Source organism: Mobula birostris, chromosome 30, assembly GCF_030028105.1.
Source record: "Mobula birostris isolate sMobBir1 chromosome 30, sMobBir1.hap1, whole genome shotgun sequence".
NCBI lineage: Eukaryota > Metazoa > Chordata > Chondrichthyes > Myliobatiformes > Myliobatidae > Mobula > Mobula birostris.
The window spans coordinates 33,528,218-33,551,538 of NC_092399.1; the positions used below are offsets into that span (position 1 = coordinate 33,528,218).

General features: G+C 46.5%; 1 protein-coding gene across 1 annotated transcript in view; it reads right to left on the bottom strand.

Annotated features, from left to right (window-relative positions):
* The window catches only part of LOC140190472 (potassium voltage-gated channel subfamily KQT member 4-like), a 112,572-nt gene that overhangs the window by 73,996 nt on the left and 15,255 nt on the right, over window positions 1-23,321 (bottom strand). Inside the window, exons 5-7 of the mRNA XM_072247086.1 lie at window positions 21,433-21,543; window positions 20,227-20,322; window positions 4,750-4,838 (exon numbers count right to left, since the gene is read on the bottom strand). Coding sequence (XP_072103187.1) covers window positions 4,750-4,838; window positions 20,227-20,322; window positions 21,433-21,543 — 296 coding nt within the window. The remainder of the gene's footprint in view (window positions 1-4,749; window positions 4,839-20,226; window positions 20,323-21,432; window positions 21,544-23,321) is intronic.

Sequence of the window (23,321 nt, forward strand, 5' to 3'; positions counted from 1 at the left end):
TTAACATCAGGGCACTGAACGGGACCGTGGCCATCAGCAATTGAAATTAATGTCCAGATGGCTAAAGGTGACAGCCAGCTACATCATCAACAGGGCTCTGAAACAACACTAGAGGGCCCTTAGAGAGAAGGCAAAGCAAACGGGAAGGGAAGGGGACTGGGGAACAGGATGAGAGTCGGAATAGGTTGGAAGAGGGAAAGTCAGATTTTCTGTTCAAGAAGAGAGCGTCACATGCAGCAAAGGCAGGGACTGGGAGGACTGTTCAGTCAGACTGAGCAAATAAAAGAGCTGCATAACGGGGAGTCAGTAATGGCAGGTAACTGCTGGGAGGGAGCAAGGCAGGTAGCGCGAATGAAGCAAACCTCCAGTGTCGTTCTACTGGGTTTCTATAGCAGCATTGCAGAATCAGCTCCATTGCATTGATATAGCTTTGAACAACATTTTCCATTTAAACCACATGACAACTCAAAATAATTTCTTTCTAGTTATTCCAAACAATAAAGAAAAATGCAACATCAGGATAAAGTCCTTAGTTCGGGGCAATTGCTGGTTACATCTTCAATAAGTTAAAGATCCTTAGCTCAATGATGTCAGGAACGGGGCAGAAACTGGTCTGTGGCAGCATACCGTGGAAGTGGGTTGTAGAGCTATGCGCTGTACCTAAAATTTTCTTCCATTGATTTCAGTGAAATTGAACTTGACAAGGGGAGCACAGTGCACAGCTTCAATCTATAGCACATTCGGTGCATGTGGTCAGGAGAACCCCTGTGGCCCTGATCTTCATACAGCTCTGTCATCTGTTATCTGAGACCAGGGGAATCTGAAGCTCAGATTTGCATGTTTCTCAGGTACAGATGTTGCCACAGGCGGCTGTGGCGGCCAAGTCATTGGGTATATTTAAGGCAGAGACTGATAGATTCTTGATTTGTCGGAGCATGAAGAGATACGGGGAGAAGGCAGGACATTGGGGCTGAGTGGGAAAATGGATGAGCCATGATGAAATGGCAGAGCAGACTCGATGGGCCAAATGGCCTCATTCTGCCCCTATATCTTATGGTTTAAGTGTTATGAATTGGGACATAAATATGGATATTTAGGAGCCTCCTGAATTTAGAAGGAGACAGACTTATTGTATTTCTCCTGTTGGTGAATGAAGTTTGAAACTGCACGGTAAAGTCTGTTTGTGTAGGTAATTTGAAACTGCACTGTGAAGTCTATTTATGTAGGTAATTTGACGTAGAACTAAGTCAAAAGTAACATCAAATCGACGGAAGGCAAAAAGCCTCCTGGGCAGTCCGAATTAACAGTTCTTACGTAAAGGATCTGGCGTATTGTAGTATTTGTTTGTGAGGTCAGAGGTTGAGAAGTGCAGGAAGACAAGCAATAACCCGAGAATGAGAGGCATCGGTATTACACCTGATATATTTAACGTCGTTCTTTTGACAGACAGGCCAGCCCAGAAGGCTGGGATCATCCCTGTAGCATCTCCCTATTGGGTCACAGGATCTGGCATCAAGCACCAACAGGAGAGTGAGGGGCAACTTTATAGCCATGTTCAAAATGATGAGAGGCATGCTAACAGTCCTTTCCGTGGGGTAGAGGAGTCTAAAATCACACAGCAGAGACTTAGGGTGACGGGGGCGAGATTGAGAATGAACCCGAGGGCAATTCTTTTCATGCACAGGGTGGTGGGTGTATACAGTGAGCTTCCAGAGGAAGTGATCGAAGCAGATACAACTGTGTCTTTTCTGAAGCATGTGGATAGGTATATGGAGAGGTGGGTGGGTCTTGGAGGGATATGGGTCACATGCAGCCCAGCAGAGTAGGCAGAGCTCAGCATGGACTGGTTTGGCAGAAGGGCCTGTATCTGTCACTCTCTGCTAGCAGAATTCTGAACTAATCTTTGCTGTAAGCATTAAGAAATGGCTTCAAATAGCCGCCCCTGTTGCAGCATACTTTGGGAAGCTTGGGGAAAGGATGAGAGTTGGGGCAGGAAGCTTCACCTTCTGTCTGGCCATCCACAGCTCCTGCCTGCCCGTAAGTGTGTCCATGTCACACAGCTAGCCTAGGTGACAGGGTTCAATGCCCACCATAAGCCGGGAAGAAGGGATGCTCGAATGCCCCTCACAGTCACGGGGGGAGTCTCTGCACTCCATCTCCACCGAGATATCAGCCCCCCCCCCAACTGCTCCATAAGCAGCTGCCTGATAAAAGCATTTGACAACCCGGAGGGGTGTCCTCCCTTCCTTGAGGAATGGATGGGTCTGGAATGCCACTGACGCCTCCTGCTACCCAGCGAGGAGGTGAGGGCAGGCACTGGTTTCAATGAGGTAATTGGTTCCGGGTGTGTCGACAGGATTAACTGTGCATCTCCAGTGGAAGTGTGGCTCTGCTGGAGGCACAGTTTTTACTTCAAATAATTTATCTTGGTGCAAAAGGGCCAGGTAATCAGGTGATGGATCTCACCGCCTGTTAATAAAGTTTGGGGCATGTTCCATAGGCACTCTTTTGTGGGCTTGATGTTCTCGACTTGGTTGTGGGACTGCATTCCTGTTTAACTCTACTGATGGGCATCAGTTTGATGGGGTTGCTCCTGTTGGCATTGCCCAGGAAGTCCCAGCTTGGAATGGGCACAGAGATGTTGACTTGGTTGGGTCATGGTATCTCCTCCTTACCCTTGCAGAGATGGCACAGTATGGCACAGATGGCACAGAAATGGCCATTCTTTATGGAAAACTAGCAGTTAAATTTTAGGATGTTCTTTGGTCAGGCAGTGTGGAGCGGGGATTGGCAGTTAGTTACAGTTGAGGTTATATTATTCAACAATAAAGTTGTTCAGAGTCATGTTGAATAATCAATTTAAGTTCAACAAATTGACAAAAGGACAAGGAACTTTGCACGTGGATATTTCTAGAGAAGCTTCCAGGGTTTCTGTATAGGGCAGAATTCATCAATGGGAATATTCGAAACATAGAACTGACTTGCTGCATTTACGTAAGCTTAGGCTCTTAAAACGATTGGAAGGTGATTAGATTGTTATGGAAAGTGATTAATTTGTTCGATGTCAGCAACTGCAAAAACACACTTTGAAACTAATAGTTTGAACATGTCGAGTTATTGTTAGGGTCCTGGATAATTTCCTGCTCCTGAACTATAAAATTAATTATCATGTTAATTAATTAACGTCCCACCTGCTTTATCTTGGGAATATTATTAAAAGAAAATTGCAAGTTTTATTAGCTGATGAGATCAAAATGAAATCTGTCTTGATCAAAGTTGGCTGAAGCTTGCTTTTAATTTCATGAAAATTTATCATCACCAGTAGCATAATTAAAGCAAATTAAGATTTGGTAGGTTTCTGGACTCATCTGTGTTTTGAGATGTGGTGGTACCTTTAGTGGGGTTTAAGATACCGTTGTAAGTGTCTTCTCTGGTCAGGGAAAAAAATGCAGGAGAGCAAGGCTTTGATTAATTTTTCACAAAACAGGTGGCTTGGGAAAATGAGTTACTGTTGAATTATTTTCTTCCACCAGGAACACACGCTGACACAGGTAAAGTATCTCACATGGGAAAGATGGCTTTCGGGTGGTTCTTCACCTTTGCGGCCCAGAGGAGAACACTTTGCACTAATGTGTTTTGAGCGTCACTCTGTGCTTAATCGCGGTGGAAGACTTGAACAACTTTACCTAGTGTAGAGAACGGACCAGACGCGGGTGACCTTTGGGTGCAGATGGAAATCACACTGAATCAAAACAATTTGATATTTTACTGTCAGCCTGTGTGGCCTTATTTAAAATGTTACAAGTCCATCATGCCTGAGTAGTCATGGGTGCTTCATGGAAAATCTACAGACGGAAAATTGGTTCCACACGGAGCAGCGCAGGGTAAGGTGTCTGACGCTGTGGCGTAAGCTACCGCTACCTCTAGTGTAATCACAGGCAAGGAGTACACATAGCCTTCAATTACCGGTGAGTATGGCAGAAACGCAGCGGCAAAATGCACAACAAAGAGAAAGGAAACCGTATTATTGGTCTGCCATCAGGGGAAACTTCCAACCTCGGTGAAGTTTGTTTATTCTGCTTTAAAAGTTTGCAAGCTGTGCTGTCACCCAGGATCGAAAAGGCGGGTAGATTGCTGGTCACTTGGGCACAGGATTGAGTTGCGACTGACACCGTGTGTCACGTCAGCAATGAACCAGTGAGCAACGAGGTAAGAGGAATGGTGAAAGGGGGAACAGTGAGTGTGAGCATCCTTCCCCCACTTCCCTACGCTCTTCACTCTCCAGCGGCTTCCGCTCACAGCCATCTGCCTCTACCCTCCAGGCGGACTGAGCATTGGCAGACTCTCCGACCACCGGAGGTAGCACAGTCAAATCAGATCCATTCTCCTTTGGCCTCAGTGATGCCCTCCAGCAGCAGGCACTGCGGGCTGGAGGGGTAGAAATCTGGGGCTCACTTTCCTCTCCCAGCGTAGGGCAAAAATCACGAGCTGTCTTTTTAAGGCTCGACTTGAAAGCTCACACAAGTTGAGTTACTGGAATTTCTCCCCGGGTGAATATTAGGGAGGAAGTCTATGACAGCGTGATGTACACCCCGTGGGGATCTGCCTGACAGACCAATTAAATCAGTGCTTTCTCTTCATTGTAAGCAGTGCGAATTAGACTGAGAGGGAGCCGACACCAGCCGACAGGGGGACTGAAAGGCAGGTCAGAGTAAAGAATTGTTACTTTAGTGGTGTGTGGGTACATGCCTGAACGCAGGTAGAATACTGTCATAGTAATACCAGGTGGCAGTCAGGTAAGGCCGACTCACATCTGTGGAGTAGAGACGCCAAGCAGCCTGGATAAATAAAAACAGAAAGACACACACTGACCATCGAACAGAACAGGACAGGACCGGGAAAAGCAAATCAAGAGGCAGGACAGCGTACAGGGGAATCCACCTGTTTGAAATGAGTGATTTGGATGTGAGGAGTGACCAGCCAGTACCATCCCTGCCTGCTGCCCACTAACGTTCGTTAATCTGCAGCTCCTGTGGAAACCTCGGCACCAAAGTTGACGCAGCCACACTGAAGGTGGTCCGAGGGCATTATGTTCCTTTGAGTTAAAACGGTTTCTCATTGAAAACTTACTTCACTCGTCGAGGCAGTGACGCTGCCAGTGATCTTCCAGTGGTGGTCACCGGCTGCACTTTGTGTGGGAGCACTGCCTGTGGGCGTTACTCTCTTGCCCAGCTGGTGTCCTCGCCAGCAACCAGGCCAGCAGAAAGCTCTAATTCATCCTTCCAGTCCAGCTGGGCATCTGATTCAGTGTCCCATTCACATCTCACAGAGGAAGACAGTGCATGCAGTCCTAGTTTCTCCTGGGCTCTGTTGGTTTCCGGGGGTGACGGGAAGTGGACCCCTGACAGTTGACACTTTATTAACACAAGTAATGGAAATACTCACCTCATCCCAATGAACCAGGGCCTGGTCTCACAGGCTTCAGCATGGACCCTCATTGGCCGATGCAGTGCCAACAATGAACCAGGGCCTGGTCTCATACACTTCAGCATGGAATCTCATTGGCCGATGCAGTGCCAACAATGGACCAGGGCCTGGTCTCGCACGCTTCAGCATGGATCCTCATTGGCACGATGCAGTGCCAACAATGGACCAGGGCCTGGTCTCGCATGCTTCAGCATGGACCCACATTGGCCGATGCAGTGCCAACAATGGACCAGGGCCTGGTCTCCTACACTTCAGCATGGACCCTCATTGGGACGATGCAGTGCCAACAATGAACTGCATTATCACAGATTTACTTCTTCATCTGGATGCCAAGTAAGTTCAAGATTCCACCACACGGTTCTGAAAGAGAGCAGAAGCTCTCCTTGTTTCCTGGTTAATGTCAGTCACTCAGCAGACTTCCTACAAGTGCACCTCTGTTGTTTTTACACTGCTCACTTCTCTTGGCCAACGTTGCTTCATGACAGAAATAGATACATCCCAGCTTTAATCATTAACACTTCGGCTAAGATGTCAATTGTGGCCAACTCATCTCTCTGCAGCCAGCCTTCCCTAATGGATGATCACTCACTCTTTTCCCTCTCAAACCTACTAACAAACTCACTCTCATTGCGCTTTCAATGAGAAAAGTCCTGTACTGGGTGGGTTTAGTAAGTCTGGCCCATTGCTCAAAGTGAGATTGAATAAACCGATCCATTTCATTGTAGAAGTAGTCAGACCATACTCAAAGACACCAAACATACCTGGCACAACTTCTAGAGCTGCTGCCTCATGGCTCCAGCAACCTGCGTTCAGTCCTGATCTCAGGCACTGTCTGTGTGGAGTTTGCATGTTCTGCCTGTAGCCCCATGGACTTACAGCGAGTGCTCCTGTTTCCTCTTACATCTCAAACATATGCATGTTAGGAGGTTAATTGATTCTGTGAATTAGTGTGGATGGGAAATGGAATTGTTCTGCAAGCCAGAGGCTGAGTTCAAAGGTCAAAGATCAAATTTATTATCGAAGTATGTATATCATATACAACCTAGAGATTAACCTACTTACAGGCATTAACTAAAAAAAAAAACAAACGCAGTAGAATTCGCTAAAACACACACACATTTTCCGCTCTCGTCCTCAAAGCTTTAATCGCCACAGAGTAATGGAGATAACCTTGGGTTTGTCTTCTGCTATCAGGCCTCAATGCAGCATTGACTGTCCCAGCTGTACCTGCACCCTCTCGAGAGTCCAGTTCACTGAACACCCCCCCCCCCCCCAGGAGATTGCAAAAACGCCAGACCATTTGGTCGGTTCAAAAGTACATCCGTAAAAGGGAAATTATAGGCTGCAGACTGCAGTGATCGGAAGTATATCCACTAGAGGATCTAGTAGTTTTGTGAGCTGTCTGCAAAACATCACCACTGGTCACCAGCACCATCTTGACAATGTAAGAGTGGCCTCTTTCTTGAGAAATATAAAAAATACATACTTGGGCAAAATATTCTGAGCTCGGTTTAGAGTTAAAGTAGCAAAAGCCTTTCTCAGTATCAGGCACTGAGACATAGTCGTAGAATTGTACAGCACATTTTTGGCCCATTTCATCCATTCCAATTGTGATGCCAATCTACACATTTGCTTTCATCAAGCCTATATCCCTCTATGTCAAGACGTTGATTGTGGATGTCAGGAAGGGAAAGTTGGGAGAACACATACCAGTTCCTATTGAAGGGTCAGTGGTAGAAAGAGCGAGCAGCTACAAGTTCCTAGGAATCGACATATCAGAGGGTTTTTCCTAGGCCCAATACATTGATGCAATCACGAAGGAGGCACACCAGTAGTTATACTTCATGAGAAATTTGAGGAGACTTGATATGTCACCAAAGACTCCAGCAAATTTTTACAGATGTACGATGGACAGCATTCTGACTGGTTGCTTCACTGCCTGGTGTGAAAGCCATGCCAGTGCACAGGATTGAAAGAGGCAACAGCCAGATCCACCACGGGTACAAACTTCTCCACTGTCTAATACATCCTCAAGAGGGTGGCACCTACCATTAATGACCCTCACCATCCAGGGAATGCCCTTACCTCGTTACTTCCATCAGGGAGAAGGTACAGGAGATTGAAGACCTACAATCAATGATTTAGGAACAGCTTGTTCCCCTCCACCAGCAGAGTTTTGATTAGTCTATGAAGCCATGAACAATACCTAACTATTACTCTTTTGCACTATCTATTTCAGAATCAAATCATGTGTAATATCACTGGTGTATGTCGTGAAATTTGTTGTTTTGCAGCTGCAGTACAATGCAATACATAATAATAAATATATAAATTGCAATGATATATATTTAAGTTAAATAATTAGTTGCAAAAAGACAGGAAAATTTGTGAGGTAGTGTTCATGGTTTCATTGTCCATTCAGGAACCTGATGGTGGAGAGGAAGAAGCTGTTCCTGAAACATTGAGTCACTGAGTGTGTGTTTTCAGGCTCCTGTACCTTGCCTTTGATAGCAGTGTAACACCCTGGAAAAGGTTTCACTGTGAACGTAATGGTCTTTCTGTAGAAGCAGTGTTTGGGTTATGGTTAGTGATAACGGGTGCTTTGGAATGTGAGCCGTCTGATCAGGGGAGCGGGTTTTTTTCGTGTGCCTGACACCGGTGTGAAGCAGGGGCTTGGTTCGGCGGGAAATGAAGAGAGAAGACGCTGGAGAAACTGGTCATAGGATTCGACCCGGTGGGGGACTGTGATTCGATGGTGCAAGCGGAGGTCCACTGAGCCCAGTGAAACCGGGACTTCAGTAGCAATGAGAAAAAGGAACGTTCTTTGTGATGGTGGCTCTTAGTGATAAATTAGATTAGATTAGATTAGATTATGAGGACACACAATCCTCTTTTATTGTCATTTAATAATGGATGCATTAAGAAATGATACAATATTCCTCCAGAATGATATCACAGAAACACAAGACAAACCAAGACTGAAAAACTGACAAAAACCACGTAATTATAACATATAGTTACAACAGTGCAAAACAATACTGTAATTTGATAAAGAACAGACCATGGGCATGGTAAAAAAGTCTCAAAGTCTCTCGAAAGTCCCATCATCTCACGCAGATGGTAGAAGGAAGAAAAAACTCTCCCTGCCATGAGCTTCCAGTGTCACAAACTTGCTGATGCAGCACCCTGGAAGCACCCGACCACAGCCGACTCTTGAGTCCGTCCGAAAACTTTGAGCCGCCGACCAGTCCTCCCACACCGAGAACCGAGCACCATCTCCGCCGAGCGCTTTGACCCCGGCCCCGGCAACAGGCAATAGGCAAAGCTGAGGATTTGGGGCCTTCCCCTCCTGAGATTCTCGATCGCACAGTAGCAACGGCAGCGAAGCGGGCATTTCAGAAGTTTCTCCAGATGTTCCTCCATGCTTCTCACGTCTGTCTCCATCAAATTAGCATTGTGCACGGTACCTACTTACAAATACGATATCATTTCAGAGCGGCTGCGTGCACTGCGTCGCGCCGCCATCTTCTCCTCCCCTCCTTTTGAGCTCTTTTGAGGCATCACTCCTTGAAGATTTCCTGGATGCTGGGGAGGCTAGTGCCAGTGATGGAGCTGGTTGTGTTTACAAACTTCTGCAGCTTTCTCCAATCCTGTGCAGTGGCTCTTCCTTACCAAACAAATCAGAATGCTCTCCACGGTAGATCTGTGGAAATTTTTGAGTGTCTTTTATGACATACCATCTCCTCAAACTCCTAATGAAATGTAGCTGCAGTCAAGCCTTCTTTCCAATTACATCAATATGTTGGGCCCAGGATAATCTTTGGAGATATTGACACCCTGGAACTTGAAAGTGTTCACCTTCTGGGACTGTTCCCTCAATGAGGACAAGTGCGGTTTCCCCCGACTTCCCCTTCCTGAACTCCACACTCAATTCCTTGGTCTTACTGACGTTGAGTGCCAGGTTGTTGTTGCGACACCACTCGATCAGTTGACCTATCTCACTCCAGCACACCTCAACGTCATCACCTGAAATTCCGTAAACAACAGTGTGTTGTCGGCAAATGTATAGGTGGGATTTGAGCTGGGCCCAGCCACACAGTCATGGGTGTAGAGCGAGTAGAGCAATGGGCTAAGCAAGCATCCCTGAGGTGTGCCGGTGCTGAACGCCAGCAAGCAGGAGATGTACTTCCGATCTGCAGTGAGGAAGTCAAGGATCCAGTTGCAGAGGGAGGTACGGAGGCTCCTATATTGGAACTTCTTGATTAGAACTGATGGTATGGTTGCGTTGAATGCTGCACTGTAATCAGTAAACAGCTGCCTGACGTCCAGGTGATCCAAGGCCTTGTGAAGAGCAGTGAGGTTGTTTCCACTCTAGACGTATTGTGGTGATAGGCTATAGGTCCTGGTCCATGCTCAGGCAGGAGTTGATTCCAGGCATGACCAACCTCTCAAGGCACTAAAGATCTTCATCACAGTAGATGTGGGGTGTGGGGGCCACTGGTTCAACAGGTGAGGCAGTTCAACCTGCACTTCCTGGGCACAGGTATGATTTTTGCTCTTTTGAAGCAAGTGGAAACCTCTGCCAGGAGCAATGAGAGGCTGAAGATAACCTTGAGCATTTCTGCCAGCTGGTTGGCACAGGCTTTCAGAGCACTACCAGGTACACCAACAGGGCCTGATACCTTGCGAGGGCTCACTGCTTGAAAGACGTTCTGTTGCCAGCCTCTGAGGAAGAGATCACAGGGTCACCGTATGCTGCAGGGATGTGCACAGGTGTAGTTGTATTCTTCTTTTCAAAGCATGCATAAAAGTGTTCAACTCATTTGGGAGTGAAGCATTACAGCCATTTATGATGTGAGGTTTCTCTTTGTAGGAACCCTTGCCAGATCAGTCGTGCACTCAAAACTGTCTCAAACCTCAATTGCAATTGTATTTATGCTTTTAAAATAGCCTTCCATAGGCCGTACCTGGACTTCATGTATAGTTGTGTATCAATGATATTGAATGCCACAGATTTTTCCCTCAGCAGACTAGGAATATCCTGGTTCATCCATGGCTCTTGGTTTGGGTATGTCCAGTAAGTTCTTGAAGGCTACATAATGCTTAAACGGCTGTGATCTGATGTCCCAATGGTTATAGTCAATGTCTCAGCTTTTGAAGACAAAAACCATCAAACAGTGTCTTCATTATCCCATTCACCTGTGCTCCCAACTTCTGCAAGCTGTAGACTTGTTTTAAAGGTCACTCTGGACATCAATACACTTGAGGTCCTTGCCAATGAGACTATATGTCCTACCAGAATTTCGCTTTCCAAAATGTGTTACATCACAGCTACTTGGAATTAATTCCTTCTGTTAGTCTCTGCCCAATTTTCCAGTTGATTCATGACCCACTGTATCTGTAGACAACCACCCTCACTATGACTGTACCAACTTTTGTGTCATCTGCTGACTTCTCTAACAGTTGTCCTACCTTCAAGCCATTTAGATATACCATATCAGAAACAACAAACGGCCCAGCCCTGATCCATACGATATTTCCACTTGTTACAGAGTTCCAGTCTGAAAAACACACATCTGCCTCTACCCATCAGCAAGGCTATTTCCCGACCATAGTTGTTGATGAAGTAGAGGTGAGTAGAACTGACACTAATACAGGACCAAGTGAATGAATACAGTGTGGGCTGGCCAGCCTCAGTTGTGCAGAAACTGATGGGAACAGTAATCTGGGACAAAACCCACAGTCACTGGACGTCTGGATGAGTGAAGGAAAGGCAGCATGGACACACGAGATTCTGCAAGCCTCCTTCCTAATTAAGCCCTTTGTCCTCCTCTGCTGAGCCACTTTCTCTGGCTAATTTGTATGCTTCTTCTTTGGAATTGATACTATCCCTAATTTCTCTTGTCAGCCACGGGTGCACTACCTTCCTTGATTTATTCTTTTGCCCAACTGGGATGAACAATTGTTGTAGTTCATCCATGCAATCTTTAAATGCTTGCCATTGCATATCCACCGTCAATCCTTTAAGTGTCATTTGCCAGTCTACCTTAGCTAATTCACGTCTCATACCCTCAAAGTTACCCCTCTTTAAGTTCAGAACCTTTGTTTCTGAATTAACTCTGTCACTCTCCATCTTAATGAAGAATTCCACCATATTATGGTCACTGTTACCCAAGGGGCCTCTCACGACAAGATTGCTAATTAACCCTTCCTCATTGCTCAAAACCCAGTCCAGAATAGCCTGCTCTCTAGTCGGTTCCTCGACATGTTGGTTCAAAAAACCATCCCGCATACATTCCAAGAAATCCTCTTCCTCAGCACCTTTACCAACTTGGTTCACCCAATCTACATGTAGATTGAAGTCACCCATTATAACTGCTGTTCCTTTATTGCACACATTTCTAATTTCCTGTTTAATACCATCTCCGACCTCACTACTACTGTTAGGTGGCCTGTACACAACTCCCACCAGCGTCTTCTGCCCCTTAGTGTTACGCAGCTCTACCCATATCGATTCCACATCTTCCCGGCTTACGTCCTTCCTTTCTATTGCGTTAATCTCTTCTTTAACCAGCAACGCCACCCCACCTCCCCTTCCTTCATGTCTATCCCTCCTGAATATTGAATATCCCTGAACATTGAGCTCCCATCCCTGGTCACCCTGGAGCCATGTGTCTGTGATCCCAACTATATCATAATCATTAATAACAATCTGCACTTTCAATTCATCCACCTTATTACGAATGCTCCTTGCATTGACACACAAAGCCTTCAGGCGCTCTTTTACAACTCTCTTAGCCCTTATACAATTATGCTGAAAAGTGGCCCTTTTTAATGCTTGCCCTGGATTTGTCGGCCTGCCACTTTTACTTTTCTCCATAGTACTTATTGTTTCTACCCTCACTTTACACCCCTCTGTCTCTCTGCACTGGTTCCCATCCCCCTGTTGTGAACTAACCTCCTCACGCCTAGCCTCTTTAATTTGATTCCCACCCCCCCAACCATTCTAGTTTAAAGTCACCTCAGTAGCCCCAGCTAATCTCCCTGCCAGGATATTGGTTCCCCTAGGATTCAAGTGCAACCCGTCCTTTTTGTACAGGTCACGCCTGCGCCAAAAGAGGTCCCAATGATCCAAAAACTTGAATCTCTGCCCCCTGCTCCAATCCCTCAGCCACGCATTTATCCTCCACCTCATCGCATTCCTACTCTCACTGTCGCATGGCACAGGCAGTAATCCCGAGATTACTACCTTTGCGGTCCTTTTTCTCAACTCCCTTCCTAGCTCCCTATATTCTCCTTTCAGGACCTCATCCCTTTTCCTACCTATGTCATTGGTACCTATATGTACCACGACCTCTGGCTCCTCACCCTCCCACTTCAGGATATCTTGGACACGATCAGAAATATCCCGGACCCTGGCACCAGGGAGGCAAACTACCATCCGGGTCTCTGGACTGCATCCACAGAATCGCCTATCTGACCCCCTTACTATCGAGTCCCCTATCACAACTGCCCTCCTCTTCCTTGCCCTACCCTTCTGAGCTACAGGGCCGGACTCTGTGCCGGAGGCACGGCCACTGTCGCTCCACCCGGGTAAGCCATCCCCCCCAACAGTACTCAAACAGGATATCCATCACCAAACCCAGCACCCCTCCCCTTTCAGCTTTCTGTACAGCCTGAACCTTCTGCAACTCCCTGCCTGAGACTTTCACTTCACCTCTAAGGGCACCTGCTCAAGGAACCAATGACAACACAGCATTAGGAGAGGCGCACAGTACTGCCCATCCATTAACCAATTACTGCCCTAGCAGGAGATGGGCTTTGGACTGCCCACAGCACCTGGGAACCCATCCTCACTGCTCCATAGACATCTCGGCTGCCTGTCTGCTATGTAGTCTCAGCCTCCCTTTGATAGACTCTCCTTAACCCAGGATACAGCCTGGGTACATGGGCTAACAATCAAACTGTGCATTTCTTCATTAACGCCCTTTCATCAGAAACAGAAATAGTTGCCGATGATTGTACAACACCCAGTTCTTATATTTCTTGACTTAGTTTATTCCTCTCCTAACCTAATGCTTTCAGCGTTAATTCCTCTCCCTCAGTTACCCAGACAGACTTTTACCACCTTCCTTCAGCCATCACCACTGTTGCATTTCCGATCAGAGAATGTTGATAATGCAGCAGGCCACTCAGCCCATCTACCAATGCTGGTCAAGAAGAAGCCATAAACCCATTGCCTAATCTGTAGCCCTGTAGGTCACTGATCTTCAGGTGCAGAGCCTGGCCCTTTATCAAAGTGGTGGAAGTTTTTGGCTGACAAACTTTTCCAGGTCCACCGCCTGCAGCTGGGAAATAGACAACCTCTCCAGCCCACCGACCATTATTTTGAACCTCCCTCCTGTGTTTTTAGGGTCTCTGCTAATGAAAGTAGTTTCTTCCAATTTATCCCGCCTCAGGCCCTCATTATTTATGCTCTTCAATTGCACATCTCAGCTTCCTCTGTTCCAGAAAGAAAATAAACACAGAGTGCCCAGTCTTCCACAGCTACAGTTCCCTGTTCTTGCAGCGTCCCCATAAATCTCCTCTTTCTTACAATATGAAGCTCAGAATGGTCCACAATGCCTAAACTGTGCCGTAGCTGGTGTTGTGAAATGAAAACATTCCACTGGAGTTATATAAATAATAAAATATAGAAAGGAAGAAAAAATAATTAATAAAGCAGTAAAAGAGACAAAATAATACTAATAGATTACCAGACTAATACCATTTTGTCTTACAAACTTCCGTTTTATGTTACACATTTTAGCAGCTACGAGAAATGAATCAACTAACTCTTCCCTTACGTGCTGCATGTTGGAATGCCCTGGCTGAATATCCCATAACACATCTATTATCAATGTAGATCCTCATTGCTTTTCCCTTCATTATCATCCAACCAATGATGTCAGAGTACATTTAAAAAATAACAGCCTAAATTAGGACTCGGTTTAAGCACTGTAGACTGCTTTAGGTCTTGCATTTCGTGAAAGTGGTGAGGGGACACGGTTCCAGTGGGACAGTCTCGCCAGGTACTCTATTATTTTTTGCTTTACTTATTCCCAGGATGTGTCAGCCGGTGGTTAGTGGCATCCACACCGGACTTCGGGGCGAGTGGTCCCGGGTTCGAATCCAGCCGGCTCCTAGCACACTTTCCACCCGTGCTGGGTTGAGCATTGAGCTAGCAACACGGCCTCATAAAAAAACAGACAAAAAATGCAAAAGAAACTGCAAGGTTTCCACCTGACTTGCCACAAGGTGCGGAAAGCAATGACAACAATTCCCAGGATGTGGTGTCATTCACTGTGCACATTGACATCAGTCAGGTAAACTGAACGTGGAGGGAGAAGGCGGCTCACCAGGTTGCTGGCTCCGGAGTGACATGTACAGGTGGGTTAGGATAGCTTCGCTGGAGGGCAACACTCAACCAGGTGGTTAATCTGCTAGTTAACCGAGAGCAGATTTTCGTTTTGAATTCCACATTGATTTTATGACATGAAATTAAATGCACAAGCTGCTGTAGTGGGATTCGAACCCCTGACTCTCAGTCAATGCCCAAACCTCTGGCATGACATGACGAGACACAAAGTTGGATGGAGGTGAACTTCACTGTGTGATATGTGTGCTGCATGAGTCACAGACTGGACAATCGGACAATTAGACAATTCCGACTGGAATGAACTAGAGACGGTCCATTCCAGCTGCTTTCCTGGCTGAGGTTAAGACCCTCCCAGTGTGGCAGTTTTCCTCTCTAATCACATGCCAAACACCAAGACTGGAGTGTAGATTCCAAGCCTACCAACAAAACTATGATGAATGAAAGATTGGGCTTATGTGGTGTTGGGACAAGGATTTGAAGCAGGACATTATATCTGGTTACAACCGAATCAGGCAACCAGCTGTAAATGAAATGGGGCTTTGTACTTCATAAGCCCTAGGCATGGAGAGGCAGAAGTCTGCTGCTCACTCCGAAGTGCTGGCGGATTCTGGAGCAAGTACAATATTTAAGACAAGTATGAATATTGTTTTGTGAGGAGCGGAGCAAAGTTTAATGGGGTTGAGCTGCTGAAATGCCAATCAAATAATGGAGGAGATTCAAAGAGCTGCTGATTCTGTTCATGTATTTTCTCCATCTCCTCCGTAATTTTTCTGTGTTCTAAGAGCTTAAGAAATAGGAACAGGAATATCCCACCATTCAGTGAAATACTTATAGGACCTTTGACCTTCTACCCCCCTGCCTGATTCCCGGGCCTCTGGACCTTCCCATATTCAATGTCTGTCTTCAGCTTTCAACCCGCCCTGCTCTCTTGTTAGAGAAGAGCAAAGATTCTCTACACCTCAGGGAAGAAATTCCTCCTCAGCTTTGTCCTGTGGCCAATCCCCGATCCCTGGGCAGGCATGGTCCAGTTCTACAGTCTTTTAAATGCTCTATTTTGTGCCATTTCCGGTATGCGGCATTCCCTGCAGTGCTATATCTTTGTACTTGCTGTAATCTGAGCACAGAAGCTTAGATTTATTTAGAAACTTTAACGTGAAAGCACAAATGGCCTAATGGTCAGGGCCCAGCAGCCAGAGTTCTGGGCTGCTGAAATGGAGAAGTGAGTTCAAATCCCACTACGGCATCTGGGAAGTTTAAATTCGTGTGATTAAATATACCTAACTCTTCCATGGACGGTCCCAAACCTGGACAGGAGGAGGTTGGGCATGGGGCGAGTAACCCCATCCCTTAAAAACACAGAGCTACAGAAACGCCAACAGAAGCTCCAAAGATCTCATCCCTGGGAGAGGAAGGATACACCAAGTAGATGCGCTACACCTGGGAAAACTTGGGAGACTGGCCCAGGATGGTCGAGTTGATGGGCTTAAGTAAGTAATTAAATAAATCTGGAATTTAAAATAAAATACAATTCACGTTTCAGTATCCTGGATACTACCAGATTTCAGAAGGACCCTACTTGGTTCACACAGCCACCAGTACCTGGACTCTCCTACGTGTGACTGCAGACCAGTCGAGACCCGACAGACCGGGCCCACCGGGACAAGAGCACGTGCGCACTTGAAAGCCCACGCAAAACGAAAGAGCCCCCCCCACCCCCCGTGCACAGGAGGCCCAATTGATTCACCGCTCAGTACGGTTCACCCTCCTGCTGTAGGTTGTTCAAGATTCCAGTACGGAAGTGTAAAGGAAAATGGAATAATTGTTACTCCAAATCCAAAGGAGCACAAAACAATACAATAAGATAAAGAACACAATAAATAAGGGAGGGAGGAGAAGATGGCGGCGTGACACAGCGCCCGCGGCCACTTCGGTGGTGATGTCTGTTATTTGTCAAGTAGGGGACCATGCACAACTCTGATTTGATGGAGACAGACGTGAGAGTGCAGAGAAACATCTGGAGAAACTTCTGAAATGCTCGCTTCGCTGCCGCTGTGACTATGTGGTCCGGAATCTCCGGAGGAGAAGGCCCCGAATCCTCGGCTTTGCTTGTTTCAGCGGCTGGGCGAGGTCAAAGGCACTCAGCAGAGGATGGCGCTCGGGAGGCTGTAACGGAGGGGCTGGTCGGAGGCTCGAAGTTTTCGGATGGACGGACTCAGTGTCGCCTGTGGTCGGGTGCTTCCAATGTATCGGCAGTTGTCGGTACCTGGAGGTTTATGGCAGGGAGTTTCTCCCTTTGCCGCCTGCTATCGGGAACTCGGGAGTCGATTAGCTCGGGACTTTGAGACTTTTTTTTACCATGCTCATGGTCTGTTCTTCATCAAATTATGGTATTGTTTTGCACTGCTGTAACTATATGTTATAATTAAGTGGTTCTGTCAGTGTTAGTCTTTGGTTTGTCCTGTTTTTCTGTGATATCACTCTGGAGGAACATTGTATCATTTCTTAATGCATGCATGCATTTCTAAATGACAATAAACGAGGACTGAGTGTTCTCATAATCTAAAAAAAAAGTACATAAGATAGTTTATATACGTAGATTGATTGTACTGCAAATCCATAAAGTTTTGGGAGGCACAGGAGTGTCTGTACAAGAGGTGACTCAGTCAGGAAATGATAAAGTAGTGGTGGTGGGGGTTGTGGAGGGGTGGGTTAGTGGGTGGTGGTGTTGATCAGACTTACTGCTTGGGGAGAGTGACTGTGTTTGAGTCTGGTGGTGCTTCCCTGATGGGAGAGGGATAAGAAGTCCTTGAGCAGGGTGGGTGAGATGCCTCATGACGTAACCAGCCCTCTTCTGGCACCTCTCTACATGCCCTTGATGGCAGGTCGGCTGGTGCAGTTTTGACCACTTGTTGCAGAGCCTTACTGTCTGCTGCAGTTCAGTTTCCGTTAGGGTGCTCTCCACTGCGCATGTGTAGAAGGATGTGAGTATTGTTGCGTGTAGTCCAGCTGTCCTCAGCCTCCGCAGAAAGTAGATGCCATGAAAGGTTGTGCGAGATCTGGGCTTGCTTGCTGCTACCGCTGCTGTGCTGCCATTGTAAAGAGGAGGGCGAGTTATGTGAGTTCTCCTGAAGCTAGTCATCATCTCCTTTGCCTTGCTGATGGAGAAAGAGGTTATTTGCCTGGCATCGGACCTCAGGCTCCTCTGCCTCCTCTCTGTAGCCCATCTCATTGTTATTGGTGATGAGATCCACCAATGTCATGTCAGTGGTGGACTTGACAATGTGATTACTCGGTGTTTTGCCATGCATTTGTAGTGAGCAGAGGTCACCTGGGGTTATCCGAGTTGAAGATGATAGGGAGGGAGGTACAGTTGTGCATCCTGACTACAGAGGAACTGCAGAGTGAAGGAAGAAGTGAGGTCAATGAGAAAAACGAGGAAACACCTATCCCGCTTTGTACTGGTCACCTGGCTGATGGACTTTGTGAACCACCGCACGGTGGCAGCTTCTCTCACTGCGTCTTCCTGGTTAACTGATGTTGAGGGCAGTGGATTTAAAATCTTTTCGTCTCCTGATGAAGCATCCGTGGTTCATCTGCTGGGACGTTGGCTTCACAGCTGAGGGTACTTCTGTAGCTCCCTTGGCTCCTCCACCAGTCGCTGGCCTTGGGGCTTGTTGGTCTATGTTGGTCACTTTGGGGATAAAATGCCCAGGTTCAAATCCCAGTCCAGCCCTTCGTTTAGCATGTTGCCTACTATTTTAAGGAGGCTCCATAGATCAGTGGTTAGAAGATTAGTCTTATAAACCCGAGGATGTGAGTTTGAATCTCACTGGGGCCTCAACATTTCTGACCCCCCTCCCCCACTCCCAGGGTCTGTACAAGTTGGAGTTGATTTATTTTTGCTGGGCGCCATAGTTTATTATTTCTGTTTTTGCCCTGTATTTAATTTAACCATTTAATATGCTGTGCATACTTACTGTAATTGATTTTTTTTCTATATTTATCATGTATTGCATTGAACTGCTGCTGCTAAGTTAACAGATTTCATGATGCATGCCGGTGATAGTAAGCCTGGTTGTGATTCCGATTCTGGCGGCGTAGCGGCTAGTGCGACACTATTACAGTTCGGGACGTCAGAGTCTGGAGTTCGATTCCGACTCTCTCACTGAGTAGGTTCCTCCCCGTGACCGCGTGGGTTTTCTCCCACAGACTGAAGACGAACCAGCGGGTGGGTGAATTGGCCACTGTAAACTGTCCTGTGATTAGGCTAGGGTGAAATAGGAGGTTTGCAGGGTGAGGAGGGTCTGTTCCACATTGCATCTCCAAATAAAAAGTATGTGATCCAGATGTCGTCTAACAACTCATTCATCTTCAGCTCAAGTTCTGCTACCTGACTGTAACAATGCGAGGTGATAGCCTGTAGCCAGTTTCCTTCCAGTGAGATCCACGTGTAGACTTTGTCCCTGGCACCGTACGTTCGCACTTGCATTTTTGTTTCGTGGCCTCTTGCTTGCCACAGACTTGCTCCTGGACGGGCAGATGTAGAAGATCTAATCTTGTGCTTAAGGTGCGCTTAAGAATTAATTTGGTGGGTGATGTACTTGTAAGTTTGTCTGGGGCAAGCCGGTAATGGAAAAGGAATGGTTTGATTTCATCGTCAAGTCATCCTGAGTTTGTCTGGAAAGGTGCCGTTTCACTGAATGTGGTGAAGGAGCACGTGGCTGATCAATCGGATATGGTACAGTGGACACTGCCCAAGATCTCACTCCTGATCTCAGACAGCTTGGACGTGTGCTGCTAGCCATGAGGCCAGCCAGAACTTATTCAGCAGTGGGAGAAGTTCAGCAACAACCCTGCCAAAACTCTTTTTCCTTGCTGTTCTACAATAATCTGTGATTAACATATTCAAGCTATTCTTTTGAAGTGGACCTTTGATAAGAACCTTCAAGAGACAAAGTCATCAGCTATATTTATATCCAGAAAGGAGAGCTTGCTATATTTTCTGGTATTCTGCTACAACTAGGGTCTTCTGCTGATTCCACACTCAGTACGGATGACTCCCACTACGATCCTCCCATCTCCTTTTTGACTTGTCCAAGCATTTGGCTGGGGCTGAAACTCTTCCTATAATCCTGCAATAATCTCTCCTTGTAGCCTCTCCACTGCAGTAGAAACCCGTCCTGAAGTGACCACTCCTACCCACTTCCTAGCTCTGAGCCTGGTTTCACATCCTGAAGCCACTGTTTGAGCATTTCACTGGCCTGTTATGACTGTGACACGGCACCAGGCGTTGCCAAGCAAATGCCCAGCTCTACACTCACCTGAATGAGGTTGGCGGCAGGAGTTCTCCTTTTCTCAAAGTGCTTTTGTCGATGTTGCTCTTGAACTTTCAGGGCGAACCCCGAACCCAGAATTCCCTACGGGCAGAAAAATCTCAGTAAATCACAAATCAGAGACCCAGCCATGGCCCACGTTGAACAGTGTCAGTATTGTCAATGATGCAGTGGGAAAAGGCTGCTGCCAAACACTTTGAATGATGCTCTGTCCATCCGACCTTGATTGCTTATTTGAGGTCACTAGCCTCTCATGGAAATAGCTTCACCACAGATACTGTAGCATCCACCTTTTAACCTGTTCCAACTCAAACATCATGTGTGAGTTTACACTGAAAGTGATGGTGGTGTAATTAATCATGGGCCTTGCAGGTAAAGGAAACGGACCCTGTCCTCAGCTGACATCTGAGCAGTTATCAACTCCCACTGATTGATCTTCATCTCCATGGCTAATAGTACCCATACCAACTGTAGGTGTGCCTCCTCTACCTCACCTGAGATCTGGATCACCAACATGGCACCGCACTACATTAGAATCCCAAGTACAACTACTTGGAAGGAATGAAAAAAGAGCCCGAGTCTCAAGTTATGTTTTTTACAAGCTGTACCCTTGGGTCTGGGATTAGGAATGAACACGAGGCTGTCAGCCAATGGACCTTTGAACTACGAGGTCAGGCAGAGCAGGGCTGGGGTTGCAGTGGCTCTAGTGGGGTAAATCTGACCCCTCAAGCTCACTTCCATTTGGCTGCGTCCCCTCTCTAGCGGGATTCCTACGGGTGCTGAACAAAGACGTGCAGCCCCGTCCACCAAGGGCGGAGTGAAGGCAGACTCACTAGTAACTTTCTGAAGGGAAATTTGTATGTACTGGTCCGCAGAGTAGGGGCAGAGGAGGGACACTTCTTGGTTTGGTCGAGCGAAATCAGGCCAAGTGGTCACTTTCTGTGGAATGATTGTCACTCCCCTCGCTTATCAAATTCCCAATATCATCAAGAAAAACCTAACTTTCTGAGATCGCAGGTCCTACATGGGATTTGGGAGGTTTGAGATAACTCTGTAGTGAAAAGTTCAAACTCAACAAAACTCATGAAACTAAGAAAGCAAAACCATTTAACAGCAGAAAGATAATATCCAATTTATTTTAACTAATAGCCTTCCACTTGGTGGAAGCTTTCTACAGTGGTTGTAAATACTTACAGCTGGGAGTGCAAAGAACGAGACTCCTAACAGTGCAAATCCTGCTGCCAGCATGCGGCCTAGCCACGTCTGCGGAGTCTTGTCACCATAACCAATTGTCGTTAGTGTAACCTGTGAAGGTGGAAAGTGATCATGTTGAATTTTCTTCTCGGATCAACCTTATATTGTCAATCACACTTATCTCAATCATACATGAGGAGAAATGGGCTAAGGAAGTTTGGAGAAGGGATCCAATAGTTCAGATAAATATTAGTATCCACTGGTCTGTAATGAACTTGTTAGAAAATAATACGGAACAGAATCAGAGTAATGGAAACACTCAGCAGGTCAGGCAGCATCTATAGAGTGAGAAACAGATTTAACATTTCAGGATGGAGAAAGTCGATCCAAACTCCTTCAAAGATCTGTAATATTACTTCTGTTTCTCTATTTTTGATTCAGGTTTCCAGCATCTGCAGTTTTTTTCTGATTTTCGGACCATGTCCAGGTGTGGCCTGACACAGAGAGAAAACTAAACCCACAGAGGGTTTTGTCACAGGACTTTATCAAAGACCACACAGATGCAATATCGGAGGGGTGTTGATGAGACAGTCCTGGGAAAGTGGTGCTACTGAGGATCTCTGGTTACGGAAATTGAAGAAGTCCACAGAGTTCTTTCTGTGATTTGTATTTTCTAGCTACTGTTCAGCATGGAGACGCAGTGACTGATCAGCCGAAGGAGAATGCAAGGTGGAAATCAGAAGGAGGACACTTACCCACGAGTGTCCCGAACCCATGGAACTTCATGGAATGGCAACAGCTCTTCCTGTAACCACAAGACACTGCAGAGATACCACTCAGCACATCACATCAGTCTCTCCTCCACAGACTTTGTCTGTACTTCTTGCTGTCTCCATAAAGGAGCCAACATAATCAAAGACCTACCTACCTTAGATACTCTCCCTTCTCCTCTCCCATCAGGCAGAAGATACGAAAGCACATCACACCAAGGTCAAGAACAACAGTTACTCCCCTTTATAAGAGTATTGAATGGTTCCTTGGTTCAATAACATGGGCTCACCTGTCCCAGGGAGTCTCAAAGAATTATGAAATATTTATTCAAATGCTCCCTTTGCTTATTACTCACATACCTCTTCTGAGCCAAGATCCCTTCTCGTTCCTCCACTGATGTTATCCTGTAGTGTTAGAGCTAACCACCACCTGCCCTGTCTCTTCCCTTCCCAACTCATGTCCCATTTGGCCTGTCTTCCCAAAATATTATTCCTTGGAAGATTTCGACTTGGTATCCTTGCAGCTTCATCTCGATATGGTTCTTAAATCAAATTCCCTCTGTTTGTGCCACCAATTCAACCACTTTTGTCATGAGTGATCTTATTTTGGACACTACCAACGGTTCCCTTGTGTGAGTCCAGTTGCTGGTGAACCATGGACACTCTGAGCTCACCCTCCCTGTCATTTACTGCCTTGCATTCCCCATTTCACCAACAGCACCTTCCCTTTCACCTTAACTCCCTACCTATTCTAGTCTCCTGGCCCTTGCTGCTTTAAACTCTCTGCCCACTCAGCCACTCAACGATTTAAACCTTTACCCAGGAGGGAATGATGGCAAAAAGGAGCAAATAAGAGAGGAACCCACCCAAAACACTGTAATCCCTCATCTTGTGTTATCTTTTCCCCAGTGCTATCTGGGTTCTCAGCGGCACAACCTGCTATTTCCCTGGGGTCAGTGAACCTCACCTTCCAGTTGGGGACTTTAAAGTCCTCGGGACCCAGTACGGAATTCAACAATTTCAGATAACCAGCTTTTCCTGCCGTGACAGAACTTGTCGATGCAATCTGAAGAACAGTCAGATTTCTGGATCAAAGCCCGAAGGTCGGTAAGAGGTCCG